This window comes from Saccostrea cucullata, unplaced genomic scaffold (genome assembly GCF_032062105.1).
Source record: "Saccostrea cucullata isolate Sc308-1 unplaced genomic scaffold, CSIRO_AGI_Scuc_v1 ctg364, whole genome shotgun sequence".
In the NCBI taxonomy this organism is placed as follows: Eukaryota; Metazoa; Mollusca; class Bivalvia; order Ostreida; family Ostreidae; genus Saccostrea; species Saccostrea cuccullata.
In genome coordinates, this window is record NW_026928969.1 from 233,981 (window position 1) to 254,328 (window position 20,348).

General features: G+C 30.8%; 1 protein-coding gene across 1 annotated transcript in view; it reads right to left on the bottom strand.

Annotated features, from left to right (window-relative positions):
• The window catches only part of LOC134279461 (uncharacterized), a 70,667-nt gene that overhangs the window by 25,323 nt on the left and 24,996 nt on the right, over positions 1 to 20,348 (bottom strand). Inside the window, exons 47-100 of the mRNA XM_062761875.1 lie at positions 20,201 to 20,250; positions 20,074 to 20,105; positions 19,857 to 19,963; positions 19,378 to 19,527; positions 19,145 to 19,197; positions 18,943 to 19,056; positions 18,810 to 18,853; positions 18,467 to 18,594; positions 17,901 to 18,035; positions 17,673 to 17,763; positions 17,193 to 17,296; positions 16,930 to 17,082; positions 16,792 to 16,844; positions 16,516 to 16,632; positions 16,381 to 16,424; positions 16,134 to 16,237; positions 15,680 to 15,841; positions 15,423 to 15,469; positions 15,279 to 15,307; positions 15,058 to 15,173; positions 14,640 to 14,798; positions 14,394 to 14,452; positions 13,057 to 13,173; positions 12,732 to 12,772; positions 12,401 to 12,513; positions 12,110 to 12,253; positions 11,938 to 12,010; positions 11,364 to 11,467; positions 11,060 to 11,206; positions 10,905 to 10,951; positions 10,651 to 10,770; positions 10,383 to 10,432; positions 10,167 to 10,270; positions 9,868 to 10,029; positions 9,647 to 9,713; positions 9,428 to 9,546; positions 8,986 to 9,138; positions 8,821 to 8,882; positions 8,612 to 8,728; positions 7,779 to 7,804; positions 7,420 to 7,532; positions 7,125 to 7,268; positions 6,948 to 7,020; positions 6,663 to 6,766; positions 6,405 to 6,551; positions 6,224 to 6,270; positions 5,956 to 6,075; positions 4,564 to 4,607; positions 4,368 to 4,471; positions 4,074 to 4,235; positions 3,792 to 3,861; positions 3,248 to 3,366; positions 2,953 to 3,088; positions 2,779 to 2,840 (exon numbers count right to left, since the gene is read on the bottom strand). Of these exons, the coding sequence (XP_062617859.1) occupies positions 2,779 to 2,840; positions 2,953 to 3,088; positions 3,248 to 3,366; positions 3,792 to 3,861; positions 4,074 to 4,235; positions 4,368 to 4,471; positions 4,564 to 4,607; positions 5,956 to 6,075; positions 6,224 to 6,270; positions 6,405 to 6,551; positions 6,663 to 6,766; positions 6,948 to 7,020; positions 7,125 to 7,268; positions 7,420 to 7,532; positions 7,779 to 7,804; positions 8,612 to 8,728; positions 8,821 to 8,882; positions 8,986 to 9,138; positions 9,428 to 9,546; positions 9,647 to 9,713; positions 9,868 to 10,029; positions 10,167 to 10,270; positions 10,383 to 10,432; positions 10,651 to 10,770; positions 10,905 to 10,951; positions 11,060 to 11,206; positions 11,364 to 11,467; positions 11,938 to 12,010; positions 12,110 to 12,253; positions 12,401 to 12,513; positions 12,732 to 12,772; positions 13,057 to 13,173; positions 14,394 to 14,452; positions 14,640 to 14,798; positions 15,058 to 15,173; positions 15,279 to 15,307; positions 15,423 to 15,469; positions 15,680 to 15,841; positions 16,134 to 16,237; positions 16,381 to 16,424; positions 16,516 to 16,632; positions 16,792 to 16,844; positions 16,930 to 17,082; positions 17,193 to 17,296; positions 17,673 to 17,763; positions 17,901 to 18,035; positions 18,467 to 18,594; positions 18,810 to 18,853; positions 18,943 to 19,056; positions 19,145 to 19,197; positions 19,378 to 19,527; positions 19,857 to 19,963; positions 20,074 to 20,105; positions 20,201 to 20,250 (5,262 nt within the window). The remainder of the gene's footprint in view (positions 1 to 2,778; positions 2,841 to 2,952; positions 3,089 to 3,247; positions 3,367 to 3,791; positions 3,862 to 4,073; positions 4,236 to 4,367; positions 4,472 to 4,563; positions 4,608 to 5,955; positions 6,076 to 6,223; positions 6,271 to 6,404; positions 6,552 to 6,662; positions 6,767 to 6,947; positions 7,021 to 7,124; positions 7,269 to 7,419; positions 7,533 to 7,778; positions 7,805 to 8,611; positions 8,729 to 8,820; positions 8,883 to 8,985; positions 9,139 to 9,427; positions 9,547 to 9,646; positions 9,714 to 9,867; positions 10,030 to 10,166; positions 10,271 to 10,382; positions 10,433 to 10,650; positions 10,771 to 10,904; positions 10,952 to 11,059; positions 11,207 to 11,363; positions 11,468 to 11,937; positions 12,011 to 12,109; positions 12,254 to 12,400; positions 12,514 to 12,731; positions 12,773 to 13,056; positions 13,174 to 14,393; positions 14,453 to 14,639; positions 14,799 to 15,057; positions 15,174 to 15,278; positions 15,308 to 15,422; positions 15,470 to 15,679; positions 15,842 to 16,133; positions 16,238 to 16,380; positions 16,425 to 16,515; positions 16,633 to 16,791; positions 16,845 to 16,929; positions 17,083 to 17,192; positions 17,297 to 17,672; positions 17,764 to 17,900; positions 18,036 to 18,466; positions 18,595 to 18,809; positions 18,854 to 18,942; positions 19,057 to 19,144; positions 19,198 to 19,377; positions 19,528 to 19,856; positions 19,964 to 20,073; positions 20,106 to 20,200; positions 20,251 to 20,348) is intronic.

The following is a 20,348-nucleotide window of genomic DNA, read 5'->3' on the forward strand; positions in this document are numbered from 1 at the left end:
TAGGGCACTCACATTTCTTTTGCTGTTTTCTTTACTATCACCCGTTGTGCGGTTTTAGTATAGATGAAGTTTAAATGGAACACTCAAAGCACACACTGGTTATATTTGTAATGCAGTGGTAATATCAACCAAGGTATTCATAAAAAGTCATAAAAAATATGTATATTGGACGAAGTTGGAGACTTATAGCGTAGAATGTCCTTATAAATGATTGAAGTATGTATTCAAGAACATCAGACGATGCAGCATAGAAGAACATAGAAGAGCATAAAGGTAATGAACTATAGCGCACTGACAGTGTTAAACGGTACGTTGAGTAGATCTCATGGACGCTCACTATGTATACAAGTTCAGTAAAAACTGAATCTAAAGAAAAAAAAGTTCACCAATTCTTCTCTCAAAAATGATGTCTCCAACTCTAACTATCACCCATCACAACATACCACAATGCTGCACGGAATTAATTACATACCGTATAAGTGGAAATTTTAGCGAGACGCAAATTTAGCGATTTGTCCTTAAAAACTGGTAATTTATTTTTAGCGAGATGTTATTTTAGCGATGTTAAAATGCACATTAAAGAAGCTATTACAAATAAAACACAATTAATTTTTAGCGATATTCAATTTTAGCGATCTCGGCACCCTCGCTAATAATGCCAGAATTCAATCCTCGCTAAAAATTCTACTTATACGGTATCTTACGGATCTGTGCAAACCTTGTGTACTACCCAACAAGGGCAGCAACTCGTAAAAAAAGTAATGAAATAGAATTGCTCCAAATATTCAAATTTTATAAAGTTTTAACATTGAAATCTGCTTTATTTTCCTTAAAATGTACTATAAGAATAAATCAGGTCATTTAAACCCATCACATCATTAAAAGAAATATCAGGTCTTTAGTACGAAATCATTAGGTCATTTTTTTTCTTAAATTCTGGCAAAAATATTTGTCTCAAAACCATTTCAAGTGTTTAATTTTTCTAAAAGAATTAAACAAAGTATCATGTCATTCAAAACCTTCAATTGAAAGTCATGAGCATTTATAAAAATATCAGGTCTTCACTAGAAATATCAATTAGGTCATTCAAAATATCAGGTCAACAAGTTTTTGTAAGAACATCTTGATACACAGAAAAAATTCTCTTGTGTTATCTCCTAAAACAGTATTTTAGTATAGTATCATCAATAATTCTCTCCCAAAAAATTGAAATATAATGTTTAAATTGATAATTTTATGTGATATTTTTTCATCAGGTCAAAATATCAGGTCTTTAGTATATCAAGTCTTTAGTATGTTCCTTGTTACATGTCATTGACTGAAAAAGAGATTAAGTTTATGTTATACAATATAAGTTACCTACGTCACAATGAATAACGTCAAGAACGCATTATTCCATTTGGCGTTACTTTTAAAATATGCCCAATCTAAAGACATTTTTGAACGAAAAATGGTCGTATTGTCTATACTTAATTATAGGAAATTAAATTACAAGTAGAAATACTGAATTTATCGCTTGAAAGTATACACTGCAACCGAAATACCTTTATTTGCGTTGAGTGATGACACTATTGGATTTGACAATTGAACAATTTGAATCGTGGGTTTCATTCTACAAAACATGCGTTTTAATTGGTTGATTAGGACCATCCTTTGCCTATATAAGTTGGAAAGCGTCCAACGGCCTTGCAATTGTCGAAAACCGATTGACTAAACTAGAAAATCCCTTTTTAGCATGTGATATATTCCTTTCGCAGACGGTACATGTATATCGTTCGATGACACACATTATTCCCATTTTATGCTACATGTAATTATGCCGATTTTCTATATTCACGGCATTTCCCATTCTCGCAAACTTGGTGTTGCAAACTGAAAATGAGTACAACATACCAGCTAATATCGAAGCACCTGTTGAAAAAATATAAATTGTGTGGTAAAACATCGGATTTATTCAAAAGTTTACCAGTTTACCGTTTTGTTGTCACGACTGTCAAAAATGTGTATGTGCAATCGCATACCTGTTTAAACTGTCGTCATGGCAATATTAAAACAAGCGATCAGAAAAAAATCGAAATCCTTGTTAGTTTTTTTTTCATGCAGTGCACTCTTTACTGTAATGCCGAGTATAATTCATATGTTCACTTTAAAATAATTAATATCACTTATATATTTACCAAATCTAAATACGTTTAATTTAATGATGTACTGAAGAAAAAACGGAAAAAACGGCCGTGTTTTTCAATTGCAAAAATATGCCCCGGGTGACGTGCATCATTTTAAGTCAACTTCTGCCAGTCCTAGAACAGATTTTATATTTCAAGATCATTATACACAAAATAATTTGATAAGGTATTGCATAGGTCCACTAAATACTTCGCTCAGTAAGTAGGGGCCTACCACTTGTTTGCCCGTTTTCTACAGCTGTTCTATCTTTCTTGGAAACATTCCATGAGAAAGTGGGCGGGCCTATAAAAAAGCACCAATCAGATTCTTTGTTGGATTTCGCAATTGTATTTCAGTCAGATTCATCGGTGTCGTCACTCAACGCATCAGTGTTTCCTTTCAAGCAAGATTTGCGATAATAGTTACCCAAGTTACACTAGTATAAAACGTAAACTGTCCCAATCCATGTTTATACAGTATATCCTAGGTAGCTATAATATTCATTCCTCAAATATACTATGTCCTCACGTTAAAACATTCATTCAGATTGCTGAGATGTTTCTACAAAGATTCTCAATGATACCTTTATTATCGATATAAGGAGTTACCTACCAAATGTCTTGTTGATACTGATAACAACATGAACTGTGTAGCATCTTATATCCCCGCCTGAACTAAAAATAAGAAAATATATACATCTGTATGAAATATATAACATTAAAATAATTAACAGAATAATTGTTTCCAAATGATTTTTATTATATACGTTTTATTTCCGACTCTGACACATAGGGTATGAACTCCTGGCACTTCCGGTTTTATTGATAGATCCACGTGACACAGTGATGATCCTTGATTATTTTCAGATGAAAATGCATGAGTATTAGAAATGGAGGAGGAAGCCGTATTTTCCACATCAGGACTGCAAAGTGAAACAATATAAATTATGAAATTGGCTTTTGTTCAACAAGTGTTTCCGAGAATTGCTATATTCAACTTGCAGGTCTTCAAAAGTAGAAGAATGATTTAAAACATAGCCTGATTTATTGAACTATTTTAAAGCGGGCTTTATTATCCAAACCATTTGTTAGAACCAGGTACTGGAGTCGTGTACAGAGGTATATGACAACTTTTCTCTCCATACTCGCATTGAAGAACAGTGCCGTTTGGCATCGAAGGTGAGGTTATCTTTGATGACATCTATAATTCAAAAGGTGATTTACACTGAAATACACGGTTTTCTTAATTATTGTTCATAAAAAATGACCGAAGGAGCGAAAGAAAACCTATAACTACCATCAGGTTCGGGGTGCCGAAATGATTTTAACGAGATGAATTGAAATGTGAAAGATACACGTTTTCACGCAAATTTTGAAAAGAAAATTTTCACCTCAAGGAAAATTTTTTAGAATGGTAGATAAACATAAGAGATACTACATTTATTAGGAATAGTTTTCTAAAGCAAACGTTTTCGAATTTAGAAATCTGTCTAAGGATAATGTTGGGAATTAATGTACGCGACATCTCACCTCAGATAAATGAAAAAAACATACTTGTAGATTTTTGAATGGATTGATTCCTAAGATAATTATCTGTTGACCATGATTGTATTATGTTTTACTCACTGTTGAAGGAGGTGAGGCCGTTGCCACGTTGGGAAGAATTTCTAATTTGATGCATACTTCATCTGTATTCCTGAAGAAAATTGTCATTGACAAGCAATTCGAGTTTTTGATAAAATTGTAAAATTCTTTTACGAAAAATTATCATTCATACACGTATTTATTATCCATCGCAATTGATCTTGATCAGTTATATAAAATTCTTGACATAATTACTTTTGTTAGAAGTGTAAATATTAAGGCAATTACTATGAGACAGACACATGTATATACGAGAATAATTACGTGTTCGATTTCCTGGTCTGCACACAGACATGTTTGGTGCCTGATTCTGATGGCAACACGTGGAACTGTGCAATGCTTTGATTTAGGGGACTTGTTATGTGTTCTAATTCAATATTTTGGGGGTTTATTCCTTTATCAATATGTCCAAACAGCAATGAACTCCTTCAAATAAATAGAGATGTTTTAAAAATACATGCTCACAACTTTTTTTTTTTAATTTGCGTTGAAAGTCATCAAGAATTTTTTTTGAAATAAACATTATTCATGTAATTTATTATCAAGAGCCTTTATTACCTATTCAGTGGCTGACCGTGCACTGGAAGGGTAATTGGACAATCTTGTGCAAAATAACATACGATTTCCTTTGGTAACATTGTATCCACAAATACGGGAAGTTCCTTAAAATAACGAACAGTTGCGCATGTTATTAGATATTTTACTGAGATATTTTATGAAGATAAGCAATTGATCAACCTTCGTATCTACTTACATTTGTTAAAGTTGTATTTTGTCTGGGTATTGGCAAAGGCTTATCTGAAGATGAAAAGATAATAAGCTTATGAATGCAGTAGAATGGAGAATGAAGGAAATGAGATTGAATTAAAAATGATTTAAATAGAAGACACCAAAAAGAACTGCGAACGATAGTATTGTTCTCCCGCCTACCTCCAAGTTAATTTTCAAAATGTAATATATTCGATGAATTTTTAATATTTTTTTATAGATAATGATATGGATTTTCATAAAACATTACTTAATTGGGAAAACAAAGAGAGATAACCTTAAAATTTTGGTAAGACTTGTGTTTTTCACTATAGAAATCAAGGGAAAACGGAAAATATTTTTAAAACATCTTCGCCCCCCCCCCCTCCCGTGTCACTAAAATTCCTTTTTACAGGTAATATGGAATGTTATTTCACAAATTCATACCAAATATTTTTGTGTGACTCGGGGTAACATGTGTTTATTGACAAAAAACGATGAAAATGCTTATTTTCCACCAATTTCAAAGCGAGTTACAACTGAAACAATATATTTTATGCATATATTTATATATGTATAAGAAAAGATATAAGGAACATTTAATCATATTCAAGACTATTTCAAAATATGGTGATACTTGAAACTCCGATTTCACTGGAAAATATCGTCTAACCCCCTTTTTTCAAGAGCTGGAATTATGGATAATTTACTGTTTAGTGCTGGTATTAAGACAATTCATCAATTACCAACGAAGATTTTATGGCCAAATTGCTATTCATATTGAATTAAATGGTTCCAAAATGTAGGCGGGAATCGATAGTAAGCGTGCGTATTTCTTTAATTTTTACTTTACAATTTTCTTATCGTACATCGGGTATTTGTTATCTTTTTTGGCAAAAGTTTGATTTCAATTCATCAAAATTAAAAAAAACAATCAGAAAATAAATTGTCAAAATGTTCATTAACTCCTATTTGGTATGATTGCATCTTAAAATTAATACACATTTATCGTGATTATTTAGGTGCAATAGACGCATATAATATGTTTTATAGTGAAAATGAAAACCCTTTACTGCGTTAACTTTTTGCGACATAACCAAGAATGCTATAAATATATACATTGAAACGTTGAATGAGTATGATAATTAAATAAAATATTATATTGATTTTTTAGGATAAGAGCAATGAATAAAAAATTAGTAGTAAACCTCCAAAACAAAAAATATGTATGAAATAATGCCGACTCAGCGTAAAAAACCCATTCAATCAATTAAAACATAAGACCTGTTCATTTCAAATGATTATTCCTTTTAAATAAAAAAAAATTAGCAAAAAAGAAACCTTTGACGCCAAAATAACACGATATACGGTATACAGACTCTAATCCACTAGTAATTACCTTTCTTTTCACAGTTCTGTCCCTCTAAGCCAGTTTTACAGACACAAGTGTGATTGACATAATCAGAAGTTCTACAAAATCCTTCCCCCTGACATGGATTTGGATTGCAGGGGGAACTGCCTATAAATATGAAGAAAATACAATGTACTGAAAATAATTGTTTTAGAGAAAATATGAAAAAATCAGGTAATATCTGTATTAACTAAAAACATTTTGGAAACAATTTAATCATAATTTACTTATTTAATTTACATAAATGGGTACAAACTTGTTATGTTTTTCACTGCATTCACAATAATGCATCTTCTATCAGAACTGTTGAAAACAAAAAAAAAGGATTCAAGATGTGCATACAGATTTCAAACAATTATAATTTTGTCGATTTTCGATTTTCTGTATTACGGATGAAATCATTTTTTGTGCGCAATATAAAAGAAAGTCATAAGAACCTGAATGTTTCTACACATATCTTTTTATTCTCCCCAGGCTTTACTAGAGTTGCCACATCGGTAACACACAAAGACTGATTGAATGTTGTCTCTGCTGTCTTCAGAACAACAGTTCCGGGGGTAACTGGGGACTGCCTTGGAATAGTACTGCAAAGGGAACATTATTACATTAGCTATATGTACCAAAGAACACTGCTACAATACAATGATAATTTCAAAGGTTTCTGATTTTCAACTAAGATTACAACTTTTTCTCACCAACTGTCATTGTTAAACTTTGCAGAATGTATAAGTAGATGACAAACTGTGTTTTCTACACAGACAACAGAGGACTCGTCAGGAATGGTTGGTTCCTGGATACTCTACAAAACCAGTAAATTTAGTATTATTTCATATATCCATGCTTTTTTCTTTTAATTGAAAACATAAATATTTTTTTAAATCTTTGAGATCAATCGCAGAAAAAATACATTATTTTATATTTGGATATAAAGAAACACAACCCCTCTGGAATACGTTGTAAGCCGTAAAATTAATATGTACCTTCGTAGAATTAGCGGATGGCGTATGCTTTGAAGTAATATTCACCTTAAAGCAAATCTCAGCTCCCTTTGTTCTGTGAAAAAGTTTAAAAATTACATCATAAATATAAATACATTTACGAGTATATACAAATCTTAGACTTCTTAATGTTTTCTACATTTAAAAGTTTTGACATACCCGATTTCCACACATATCTTTTTCAGTTCTTCCTTGGTACCGGATACTTTTATATTTGTTTGGTATGTAGAATTTGAATGTCCAGGATAGTTTATGGTTGGTATCGGCTTATGAACGAGTGGACTGTTAGTTTTCACATCTGGACTACAAATTATACAATATACAATATTTCTTACAATTCGTAATTTTTCACATTTTTTACAAATGAGAATCTGTATTTTCTAGGGTTTTGACGTCTTAATTTTGATTATAGACTTTACATGGTGTTGTAACATGCAACAGAAAAGATACATACATGTCACCTGGAGGTCCTGTGATTATCAAGGGTATACCACACTCAGTATTGATAGGACACTGTATAACATTTGGAATGGCTATGTCCGTAAATTTATGGGAAGGTATTGTAGGCTGTTACATTTGGAATATAAAAAATAAAATTCATCATTGTATCTCTCCGGGAGTGTGGTTTAATTTAAAAAAAACCTTGTTGATAATAAGAACGTGCTGTTGTGAAGATACATTATACATGTATGCTTGTGTCGGGTAAGCAAGTCATCATAATTAACCTATGAGCCACAATTCATGAAGATACGTCAAGTTTTACAATGTTCAAGATATGATATAAAATTATCATTAAATTATCGTCAATCTTACCGTGGTTGTTCCTGGAACGGTGGTATCTACAAGCATCGTAAATGTCATTAATGTTACCATGCATATGCAATCATCATCAGCAAAATTAAAACAATGTCAAAGATGATAAATAGCTTTTAATAAGAAAACAATTTCTTTGTCGGCTTGATGTCCACTTAATTTCACACATGTTAGGACGCCAATGATTGCAGATGGAATTGCAAATTACAAGACAGGGTAACGGCCAAATCTTGCCCATTATTTGATCAGAACACTGGTAAAATTGTTATAGTTTGTAGTTAAGAACTTAAAATGACGCTTGCTTTAAAACCAGCACTAATTTTGATTCAAAGCTTACATGGAAGCCACCAGAGGGTGCAGAAGTAGGAAATTTTCAGAATTTCCTCAATTCTGATAGAATTTCTTCATTCAATGAGATACTTTTGTCTTCGGAAAACATAGAGCACAAGCCCATCTGAGACTTTCACATAAAAACTGCATCTGATACTACTTTGGTAGATAGGCAAGCTTGTGCCCTATGTTTTCCGAAACAAAATGTCTGTAAAATCGATGCAAATCTTAATGAAAATGAGAAATTTCAAAAATTGACCTATTTTCTGACTTCACTATGACATCTGTGTATTTCAAAACTTAGAACCAATGCTCAATTTGTGGCAGGGGTGACAACAGGTTTTAATTTATAAGCTATTGCATCATTTTGTAAGACATCCAAAATCAAGGGCCAAAAAGAGCTCTTACCCTATCTTGTACTTAACAACTTAATTCAAATGAGTTATGCGTGAAGAATATTTTTCAATCAATAACCAACAAGCTTAAATTAAAAACATCATTACTTGTCAAACAACTTGAATCCGAAATTCCAACTGGGCAGATACATTGAGCAGTCCATGATACAGGATCAGCCTCGCATCTTCCCCCATTATGACAATGTTTCTCCTGGCAAGGACCGCCTAATTCGAATAAAAATATAAAAAAAAATGTATATCATGCAGGTAAAAAATCAAAAATCTAGAAACTGCAATAATTAAACGGAAATGCTTACCAAATGTCTTGTTATTGTTAGTGACAACTTGGATAGTGTAACATCTAACATCACCATCATTACTGCAAATAAACAACAATATCAATAACCTTCACGCAAAGACAGAAGGTTTTTAGTATGATAATAGTTAAATATGCATCGAGTGAAATAATATTAGACATATACTTCTTATCTTTGGCTCTGACACATAATGTGTGATTTCCTGGCCTTTTCGGTTTAACGGACAAATCCACGTGACAAACAGATCCAATATTATTCAAAGAAGAAAATGCATGGACATTTGGTGTGGAGGAAGAAGACGTGTTTTCAATTTCAGGACTGTAGAAATTAAACAATATGAATTTATTAATGGATCAGAAAAATAATTTCTTCTTTTTTTCAATTCAACATGTGTGGCAACTCTCATGATTTTCATAAAAAGATAATTAACAGTAACCAATGCCTCAGAGAAAAATGTGTGAATTTTGAAATTTCCTATTTCTATGTAAATTCAAAACAATTACAATTTGGGTAATGTTGAATGAAAATATTCCTTTTACAATTACATAAGGAGAAAATGCACTGCAATAACATTAATCATTAATTGAATAACTGAATAGAATAGCACCATTTAGTTGATCCTTTGGTTGGTGTTGTGTAGAGAGGTATGTGACAACTCTCCTCTCCTAACTCACACTGGAGAACAGAACCATTGGGCATCGAAGGTGAGATTATTTTAGGATTAATCTAGAATGAACATTTTTTTAATGAAATAAATAGCAATTATTTTAAATATAATAAATGTACATTGGTTTCATCATACATTAAAATTTTCTAAAATACTCACTATTGAAGGGGTTGTTGTGGTGTGATTCGCAAGAATTTTGACTTTGATGCAAACTTCATCTGTATTTCTATATAAGAAAAAAATGACCCCACTTTGAACAAAACAACTAATTTTTATATTTGACTAAACATTATTTTAAAAAAAACCTTTGATTTGATATGATTTTATTGTGTATTGATACAGTTTAACACTGTTAAATAAATAATTAGAAATGAACTTACATGTTTAAGTTTCTGGTTTGAACACAAACATGTTTAGTCCCAGATTCAGATGGTATTACATGGAAGTGCGCGATGCTTTGATTAAGAGGGCTTGTTATGTTCTCTAGTTCGATACTTTGAGGACTTATTCCTTTATCCAAATGTCCAAAGAGAAGTGAGCTCCTTTAAAATAAACATGAATAACATTAAATGTGTGTACCAATATTGAACTGGAAGTTAAACAGGTGATAAAACTACTAACATCATGCATTTTGATAATAAAAAATCAATAAATCCGATCCAATAAATAAATTTCATACTCATTTACAGGATGTCCATCTACTGGCAAAGTAATTGGACAATCTTGTGCTGTATAGCACACAATCTCATTCGGCAACATTGTATCCACAAATATAGGAGAAGTCTATAATAAATTCACAAGATATAAATGTTTTACATGTAACAAAAAATTATCTATATCAATTATGAAGTGATTATTTAAAAGTTATATATTCAGAAATAAGTAAATTACTTACATTTGTTGAAGTTGAATTTGTGCTTGGTCTTGGTATTGGTTTAGGTTTTACTGAAAAAAATAACATTTTTTTAATGGAGTCTTACGATGGAATAGAATCTTAACATTGTGGAAGTTATATTGATTACATAATTCAAGATCGTAACCTTTGTTTCATTATCAAGGAATGTTTCGTAAAAATGGATTAATTAATTTAATTTAATGATTAATTTATTATATATAATCCAAATATCGTTATGCTCAACAGATTTTGTTGTGTTTTTATTTACCTTTCTTTTCACAATTAGGCCCTCCTAGACCAGTCTTACAAACACAGGTGTGATTGACATAATCAGAAGTAAAACAAAATCCGTTTCCTTGACAGGGATTTGGACTGCAAGGTGACGAATCTAAAAAGCCATTGATGTAAACAATTTAAAAAGTATTACTATCAAATTTAATGTAGGAAACACCATATAATGAAGAATAAAAATAAAAAGCAAATAATTTTACCTTATTAAATAATCTGACATAAAAAACATACTTGTTAAGTTTTTCACTGCATTCACTGTAATACATCTTGCATCTGAACTGTTGAAAAAAATCACGTACATTATATGTATCAAAATTAGAAAGGTTCATTGTTTTTTTCTTTCATTAGAATGATCAAAATGTAAACATAAAAAACATCAAAATAACCTGGAAGTTTCTACACAGATGGTTTTTGTCTCCCCTGGCTTTACTAGAGTTGCTACATCAGTAACACAAAGGGATTGGTTAAATGTTGTAAGATCTGTCTTTAAAATGTTCGTCCCACTTGTTACTGGTGCCTGCTTGGGAAGTACGCTTAAGAGAAGGTAAAAAATGGAAATAAAATGTAAGGCAAATCACAAATACTAGTTTGAAAGTTTTTGGTATCTATTTTTTAAAAATAAATGAACATTAATATTTAGCATTTTGTTATAAATTGGATATTAACAAAATTGTAATAAGAAATTCTTACCAACTACCATTGCTTTGCTTTGATGAATGGACAAGTAAGTGACAGACTGTATTTTCCAGACATTTTACGGAAGACAGATCCGGAATTGTGGGTTCTTGGATATTCTAAAAAAAAAACATCTTTCAACCACTGAATTACCTTCTCATGCTAAGAGAGAGAGGGGGGAGAGAGGGAGAGAGAGAGAGAGAGGTTAGGGTGGCCCGGCCGCACTTTAACAAAAAATTACTATAGTTAACTATAGTGACAATTTTGACATTTTGATTTTCTATGAAACTTCACTCTAGAACTTTTTTTTGAAGATTTAAAGCCTTAATATATCTTAAATAACATACTAATGATGTACTTCTTTTCATAAAATATGTAAAAATACAAGGAATACTTCATTTTAATTTCAGAAAAGTATTTGTAGGAAGTTTATAAAATAAAATATATCTATCCGAAATTCATAGTAAAAATACTTTGATTTACTACAGTGAAAACTTTGATTTACTATACTTAACTATAGTACTCTTTGTTAGGGGGGTACTGGACTATATAGATATGTCAGTACGAAATGTAAAACTGAATATTGTACCTTCATTTTTCCAGAGGATGCATTCTTTGAAGAAGTGATGTTTACTTTGAAGCAAATTTCATCTCCATTTGCACTATAAAATATGTAGAGAATGAGTTGAGAAGTAGAACGAGCAAATTCACTTACACATTAATCAGAAATTTCTTTGTCTACTGTAAAGAAAATGACATACCCAATATGTGCACAAATATCTTTTATTCCCTCCTTAGTACCGTGAACCTTAATGTTAGTTTGGTAAGTATTGTTTGTAGGTCCAGGATAGGTATAAGTTGGTACATGTTTGTCAACAAGAGGACTATTGGAAGTTACATGTGGACTGCAACAACATAATACTCAATATTATAAACGGTCTTTAAACATTAAAATGTATGTGTACCTTATTTTGATTTAGTGAAAACTTTAAAAACGTTGATTCTGAAGAATTATATACCAAAGTCTTTAAAATGCTAGAAGAGATACCTACATATTGCCAGGTGGTCCTGTTATTATCAATGGTATGCCACATTCGATGTTAATAGGACATGATATAACATTTGGTACAGCTGTGTCCGTAAATGTGTGTTTGGTAATGGTGGGCTAATAAAATTACAAAGACAACCCTAAATCACACTAAGACAATATATATCTTTACATTTATTTATGTAATATACAGAAATAAACAAGACAATTTACTTGTAAAAAGCACCGCTCTTTCTATTTAATAACATAATGGGAAAGCTTGTTGTAATTTATTCAATGGTATTATGCTAATTCATGCTTGGATATATCTTAAATATACACTATAATATACGTACAAGAGAAGTGTTCATGGTTGTAAAAGTTGGAGAAACATTGCCTAAAAATAATGAAAACATTTGAGAAAGAGTAAAAAGGGATCTTAACAAATTAAAATATACAAAAAAGGTTTTAGATAAAGTACTGGTGTGGATAGATGTTTATGCAAAGTAATAAAATCGTACATAAAGTTTTATCCATTTTATACTTTATATGGTTGTATATGATTTTAAAAAAAGAGCACTTGGAACATAGTCAAGTCATTTAACGATAAGAAATTCTGAAATAGGTCATTCATCGCATGATTCAATGTTTGTTAATTTTGGAGTGAGGGATGAAACTTACTAGTTTGGCAGTTTATATCAGAGAATCCTACTGGACAGAAACAAGTAGCAGTGGAAGTAGTTGGATCTGCTTCGCACCGTCCTTTATTGTAACAATGGTGAATCTGACACGGCCCTCCTTCAGTCAAAGACAATGGCATCATAAATAATGGATAAAATTTACCAAAAAAAACAAGATATGCAGTAATTCTATACGTGTTTAATAATTTCTGATTAATTTAAAAATTCCTCCATACGATTATAGAGGATAATGTTTGTTTTAATCAGCGAATTATATTAATATGATCCTATTTGCAATTTGATTTTGGCTGTGTTTTATTTTCTTTTACCCACCTTTTTTGATGACAGGCAGCAATGTAGCGCATTTTCATGTATGTTAGATTTTTTAATGTTTAGAAGGGGCTCAAATGAAGATTAATAGTATCATTCATTACTACGAGTGTGGAATAGTGAAATTCCACCAAGGGGACGAGATTCACAGTCTAAGACGAGGCTTTGTCGAGTCCTAGAACGTGAATCTTGGCCCCGAGGTTCAATTTCACCATATATCCCACACGAGTATGTAATGAATGATTATTTTTCTCGCATTATTTTATCCAAAATAACGGTCTGTCAATTAAGTCGCCATAAAGCCAAAAATATATTCTTTACTTCAAAAGTAAAAGTACGACAATATTTTGAACGAAAATAAGTTTATTTTAATAAGTTAAAAAACAACATTTTAAGTTTGTGTGATATTTTTTAACATTGTTACAATTTCCATATATAAAGAAGGAATTTTTACGTTAAATATCGTTTGCGGCGTAATAATACACAGTGTAAGACAGAAAAATCTCACACTGCTGTCTCACACCGCACAAGTCAATCCAACACTGGTGATTATGCGAGAAATATGTACACTTTACATGGCAATATTCTTCCATGTTTTGAATTCTTAATTAGTCTTCTGGTTGATTCCCCTTTTTTTCTATGTATATCATGTTACAATGACATTATGGTAAGGGGTCAGATTGTGCAATATTGTGAATAAGATATGTAATACTTTATATTTAAGTCCCCTTTCCTGGCCCCCTTTCTTGTATTGTAAATATATTTTACTACTTTTCGTCACTTACTTCAATAAATAACATTTTTTTCACTTCAACAATGTCGTTTGTTTTTGTCTGCTTTAACAAAAAAGAAATGTTCAGTTGTCTGGCAGGAGAACTAAGGGGCATAAAATACGTAAATTTACACATACTTTTTGTAACAATTTTTATTAATTATTATCGAACTTGTATTCTTAACCTTCACTTTTTTTAAATCTTAATTTCTTTTAACCACTTTATATATTCTTACCATAAGTTTTATTGGTGTTTGTTACTACATTTACCACACAGCACCGTTGATCGCCTTTACTGTCAAAACATTAAAAAGAATAAATCCAATGAGAATCAAATCCAGAAAGCTGAGTTACACTTAACAATTCAAATCAATTTCAAATATCGAGTATATACTCTTTCCTTGAATTTTTAAAGAAAATAGTTTATTACAGAATGATAAATTGACGAATGAAATTCGACAGTTAGTTCTCTGTTTACCAACCTGTTGTCTTGTGCTTGAACGCATAATGTGTGATTTCCTGGTACCTGTGGTTTGAAAGACACATCAACATGGCACGTATTACTGGAGCTCGAAGGATGATCCGAAGTAAACGAATGCACCTTTGTAATTGACGATGAAGCCATATTTTTTATATCTGGACTAAAATGATGCCAAAGGTGATTTTAATTTTTTATTTATATACTAACAAAGATGACTGTTATAACGTACAAACTTATTAGAAAGAAATGCTAATGCATAAACTTCCTGGTTTATTTGTATATAGGTTAGGATTATGTTCATAGGTTAGGACATGTAGAGACTGACGAAAAATCTGGATAATATATGATAATGGCTGGGGATGTCTCATCTATCTGATCTTAAAGAACCATAAGACGAAATATTTAAAACTTTATCATACCAGTTACTGGAAGAGGGCGAAGGCTGCGTTACAAGATGAAAATGACAAGTTCCTCCAAATTCACATTGTACAACTGTTCCAGTAGGCAAAGAGGGCTCAACAATTTTTGGTGTGTTCTTTTGACGGGAAAATTGAAAAATAAATTTTAAAATGCATCTTAACTTATCTAGAAGTTGCAAATTTACAACAATAAAATATATTACATGATTAAAGATACTCACCGTTGGGGTACTTGTTGTCGTCATTAGTACTGTAAACAGATTATTGGACAAATAAGATGAGAGAAATTACTTTTGAAATTTTTAAAAAATATCTTTGCTAAACAAAATATTTTTCAAAAATTTTATATAATAATGTTTGCGTACCTGTCTCCTGTGTCACCAACACTTTTAAACAGATTTCATCCGTATTTCTAAGGAGATATACAAAATAAAAATTTGATTTAAAAATGATGATTTGGAACTAGAAACTTAAGATAAGAATTGTGTTGCAGTATTATAAATACAAATATATTTAATCTCACAAATCCATTCTTAAAAATATTTTAATCATATATTCAGAAATATTCTATGTCATATATTTCATTTTTTAAAAATCTATTAAAATGTAGGTTAAAACATACGTATGAAGATTTCTAGCCTGTACACAGACAGATTTTGTGCCTTTCTCTATTGCTTTAACATGAAAATGTGCTAGAGTCTGATTGTTAGGCTCTGTAATATTCTCAGCAGTGATTATTCCTGGAACAACTCCTTTTTCAAAGTGTCCAAATAATAGAGAACTCCTAAAACAAAATTAAACATAATGGTATGTATTGCAATGTTAATTCTTTCGATTGATAGAAATATCTTTCTTTCTTTCGAAATTCAAAGTCTACATTATCTTATTTATGTGTATTTGTGTCGATGAAATTCAATGCGTGATGTTACAGTCACGTGACCAAACATCATAGTGTCAAGTACTTCTGAATGCAGTTGAAAAAAGGATGGTTAGCCTCAGGTGAAAATAGAATATTATAATTTTGATGGCACATTAATTTATTACTTAATGAAAAAAAATAATAGCAGTTTCCTTACTGATTCAAAGGGTATCCAAGAATAGGCATTGTAATTGAACAGTCCTCCATCAAGTGGCAGTGTATTTGTTTCGGCAATACCGAATCAACAAATACTGGATTCGGCTAAAGAAGTAAAAGAAGTAAAAATTTTGATTTTGCGAAAGAGATATGAAAAATACCATGTTCACCTTTGTTAAATAAATCTGTTGTAATTTGGAAAAGAATGTCAGCTAAGGAAACACCAATAAATGTGTGTATATACTTACAATCGTTGAATCATTTTTCTTCCTTGGAATTGGCAAAGGTGCAACTTAAAAAGAATGCATAATCAAATAATTAGAATTAATAATCTCATAAGAAACCCCGCCAAAAAATTCAAGTGTGTTTAAAAAATGTTTTACCTTTATTTTCACAGTCTTTTCCCTCGAATCCTAGTTTACATAAACAAGTGTACTGGGTGGAGTTGTCAGATTCACAGTAGCCATTCCCGTTACAGGAATGCTCATTACACGGAGACCCTTCAGAGTTAAATTTTAAAAATAAAACATTATTTCAAAATTGAATGTATGAATATACATGTATTTCAATAAATTATTTTCATCATAATACATGTTTGCTGTGTTCAATTGAACATACATGTATCTGATAATCCAGGATATTTTAACTTAAGACAATACCTTGCACATGTTCCACTGTATTGACTGTCACGCATCTTTTCTCTCTGTCATAACTACAGAAAATATTTAAATTAAACCAACTTTATTTTATGTTAAATGTTAGAAAGAAAAATTATATGAAAAAAAATATTCACTTGCCTCACAGTTGTGCCATCAACTTGAAAGCAAACTGTTTTGCTCTTGTCCCCTTTGTGGGTTACAGTTACAATGTCTGCCACACACGTGTTGTTGGTTTGATATGTTTTAACTACCCGGGCATTTGGAATAATTGGTGTAACTTTCGCAACTAAACTGTAAGAAATAGTCAATCATTCTTAGTGAGAAAAAACACTCAAAATCTGTATTTTAACGTTTACATAAACAAAATATCTAAAATGCAAAAGTTTAATAATAGACATTACCAACTGCCATTGCTATACTTTTCCAAACGTATGATTAAGTGACAAGTGGAATCTTCCTCGCAGTTTACCGATGATCCATCTGGGATTGTTGGTTCTATCATGTTCTGTGTATGGAACATATTTCCAAGCAATTTATTTTTTTTTTTTTGCTGTATTGATTGAATTATATCATATTGAAATTTTGAATTTTATAAAGGTTAAAATAAAAGAACAGCCTTCTTTGAAATAAAACTTTTACAAATCACTACAGGTTTAAAAATGAAATAATTTGAAAACTTCCAAAGGAAAGATTTTATTTTAAAAACGTCCTGTATATCATAAATTCATTTTTTCCAAATTCCCAATTTACTAACATTTAAAAAGATATTTGGGAATGTAAACTGGAAAACCTTTACTTTACCAAAGACATCTTTTTATGTTTTTAGATTAAAATGTCTATAATGTTTCTTTTTTAAGCTTACAAGCAGTAAATTTACTCACAAAGTGAGGAGTTTTTCCATTCTCCAGAGAAGGTGGTTTGTAGGTGGAATCTGTTACATTCACTTTGAAGCATATTTCATCGGCTTTATTTCTGAGGAAAACCAACATTATTTTACAGAAACAGACGTACAGAGAGGTATGTTAAAGATTAGAGCCAAGAAAAACTCTTAAAAAAGACTTAACACATCTTAAATTGATATTAATCAAAAAATTAAATATTATACACACCTTTTCAAAACTGTATTAACACACACAGTTTGTATGCCAGTTTTGTTGCTTTGAAATTTTATACCAGCGATATACGTTCCATTTGATGAAGGAACGTTAATAGATTCTATAGGCATCTTAATGATTGGCGAATCTGTATGTAGGCATCAAGAATATTTTCAAAATGACTGGCAATGTTTCTGCTGATTTTGTTGTAGGTAGGCAGCAAAAGGTCTACAAGACATTCGAATACAAAATTTTAAATTTTTAAAGGTGACACAGACAAGTTATTATTTTCTCTATAATATTACAACTTATATATTTTAATAGCATTTCACACAAAAATTAATTAAAAATCTTATTTCATATAAAAGATATTAAAATTTCAAAGCTGATTTTTCTTTCACAAATTAATTTTATCTTTTAGGCCGTTTTGTATAAAGAAAAATATTAATACTATAATCCAGCAAATTGGTAGACATGTTCGAAAGCAAAACAAACACACAATATATTATTCAAGACATTGAAATACAAAATTATAATACAAATACAAATATTGCCTTTGATTTTTATAGCATTTGTGTGATTTTTTAATGATGTACCTTGTATATGGGTCTGCCTTCACAAGAAGGTTAATCCCACATTCTGTATTAACTTTGCAAGGTAGAACTTCTGGTATGGCTGTATCAACAAACTTTGGAGTAATATCGTGTCCCTGGGGTTTAAAAAAAAAGTTGTGCCCACATAAACATTTTTGACATTTTGCAAAGTTTTTAACGATGTATAAGCATTTTTAAAAAAGGACAAATTTAAGATTTTAAAGTTTCTGAGGGCAGTGAAGGTTTATTGATAGCATCAAGATTAGCAGGGAAAACAAACGTTTATCTTTCATTAACATTGAAATTATTGCAAAAGATGTTAAATACATACAGGTGGTGAATATTGAGTATGATTAGTTGGTATAATGCCTCCATCTAAAAAATAAAAAAGATTTATTTTCACCAAACCAAAAAAAACCAGTCTTGGTTAATATTTTAAGTATAAATTTATTAAAGAGACGAACCCAATGAACAGAATTTTCCTGTATGGCCACCGGGACAAATACAAGTAAAGTTCCCTTGCAGATCCCCGATGCAGTATCCCGAGTTTAGACAGGTGACATTTGTGCATGGTGATTCTACAACAGGTACACAATTTTTACTATAGTTAATTATTAAAACCGTTAAAAATTTCATTTCATCAACATCTAGAGAAAAATTTCATACCATATGTCTTTCTATTCACAGCGAACTTAAGGCAACGTGTTTCCCCAACAGTGCTAAAATCAAAATGAAAATGATAAATTAACATCTCAATTAAAAGGATTTGAAAAGAAACTATTGAAAAATCGAGAAAATAATTTACAATTTGAATTTTTATCATTTTATGGTAGTCATGAATCATCTATGCAAGTGACGTTCTTTAGTCAAAATGGTTATTATTTGAGAATAATGTTTACCTCTCATCTGCAATGCTTAAACATAAAGTCTCCGTTCTATTTCTCTTGGAGTACACTAACACGTCAGTTTGACAGGTACCATTTGAGTCAGGTGTAACTCCATTCATGATATGAGTAATTCCTGGTATTTCCTTACCAAACACATTGTTACTAGAAAAATAACACTTATTTAAAACAGAAATTTAAACCTTCAGCAATCAGTTATTTATATACTTCATTCATATTAATTTAGTTTATTTAAAAATTACTTTGATTCACGATTTGAATATTCTCGATGACAAACATATTCATCCGGCGTAAAGAAATGACAGTTGTACATAATGATTTCAAGAATCAATATTTACAAAATAGAATCACCATTATGCGACATTCAACAGCATTCACTGAATTAGCTAGCTAAAAATTTATTAGTATTCTAAGCTAAAACTACCTTAAAGTTTTTAAACCTCATGTAATTTTAATGGAATACACCTCCTTACCATTTTCCAGACTTTGCTTTATGTTTCAGGAGAAGATGACATTCTTTATTTGGATTGCAATGTAGCTCCGTGTTTGATGGAAGAGTATTTTCAAAATGAGGTTTATTCTGCAGACAAGAAAAAAAAGCAATCCAATCACATTCATTGTATCTAAATTTGAAAACTGTTTACCTACAGGAAAAGTTGGATATTTTTAAAATATCTCTACGCTACATACCATAACAATACTTCCTATGGTACCGTTGGAACCTGAATACACAATAAAAGATTGATGACATGCAACTGACATGATTTTGAAAAAGAAAACATAAAACTGTATATTAAAAAATGCTGAAATAACACACCTTTTTCCACGACCTTGATTGTAACACAATGCTCCGTCATTCTGCTCACTCTAAAGATGTTAAAAAAATCAAAAGATCATTAACATAATAAACATTGTAACGACAATGATGTTATATGATGATTTCCACATATTTCATTTAAATTGAA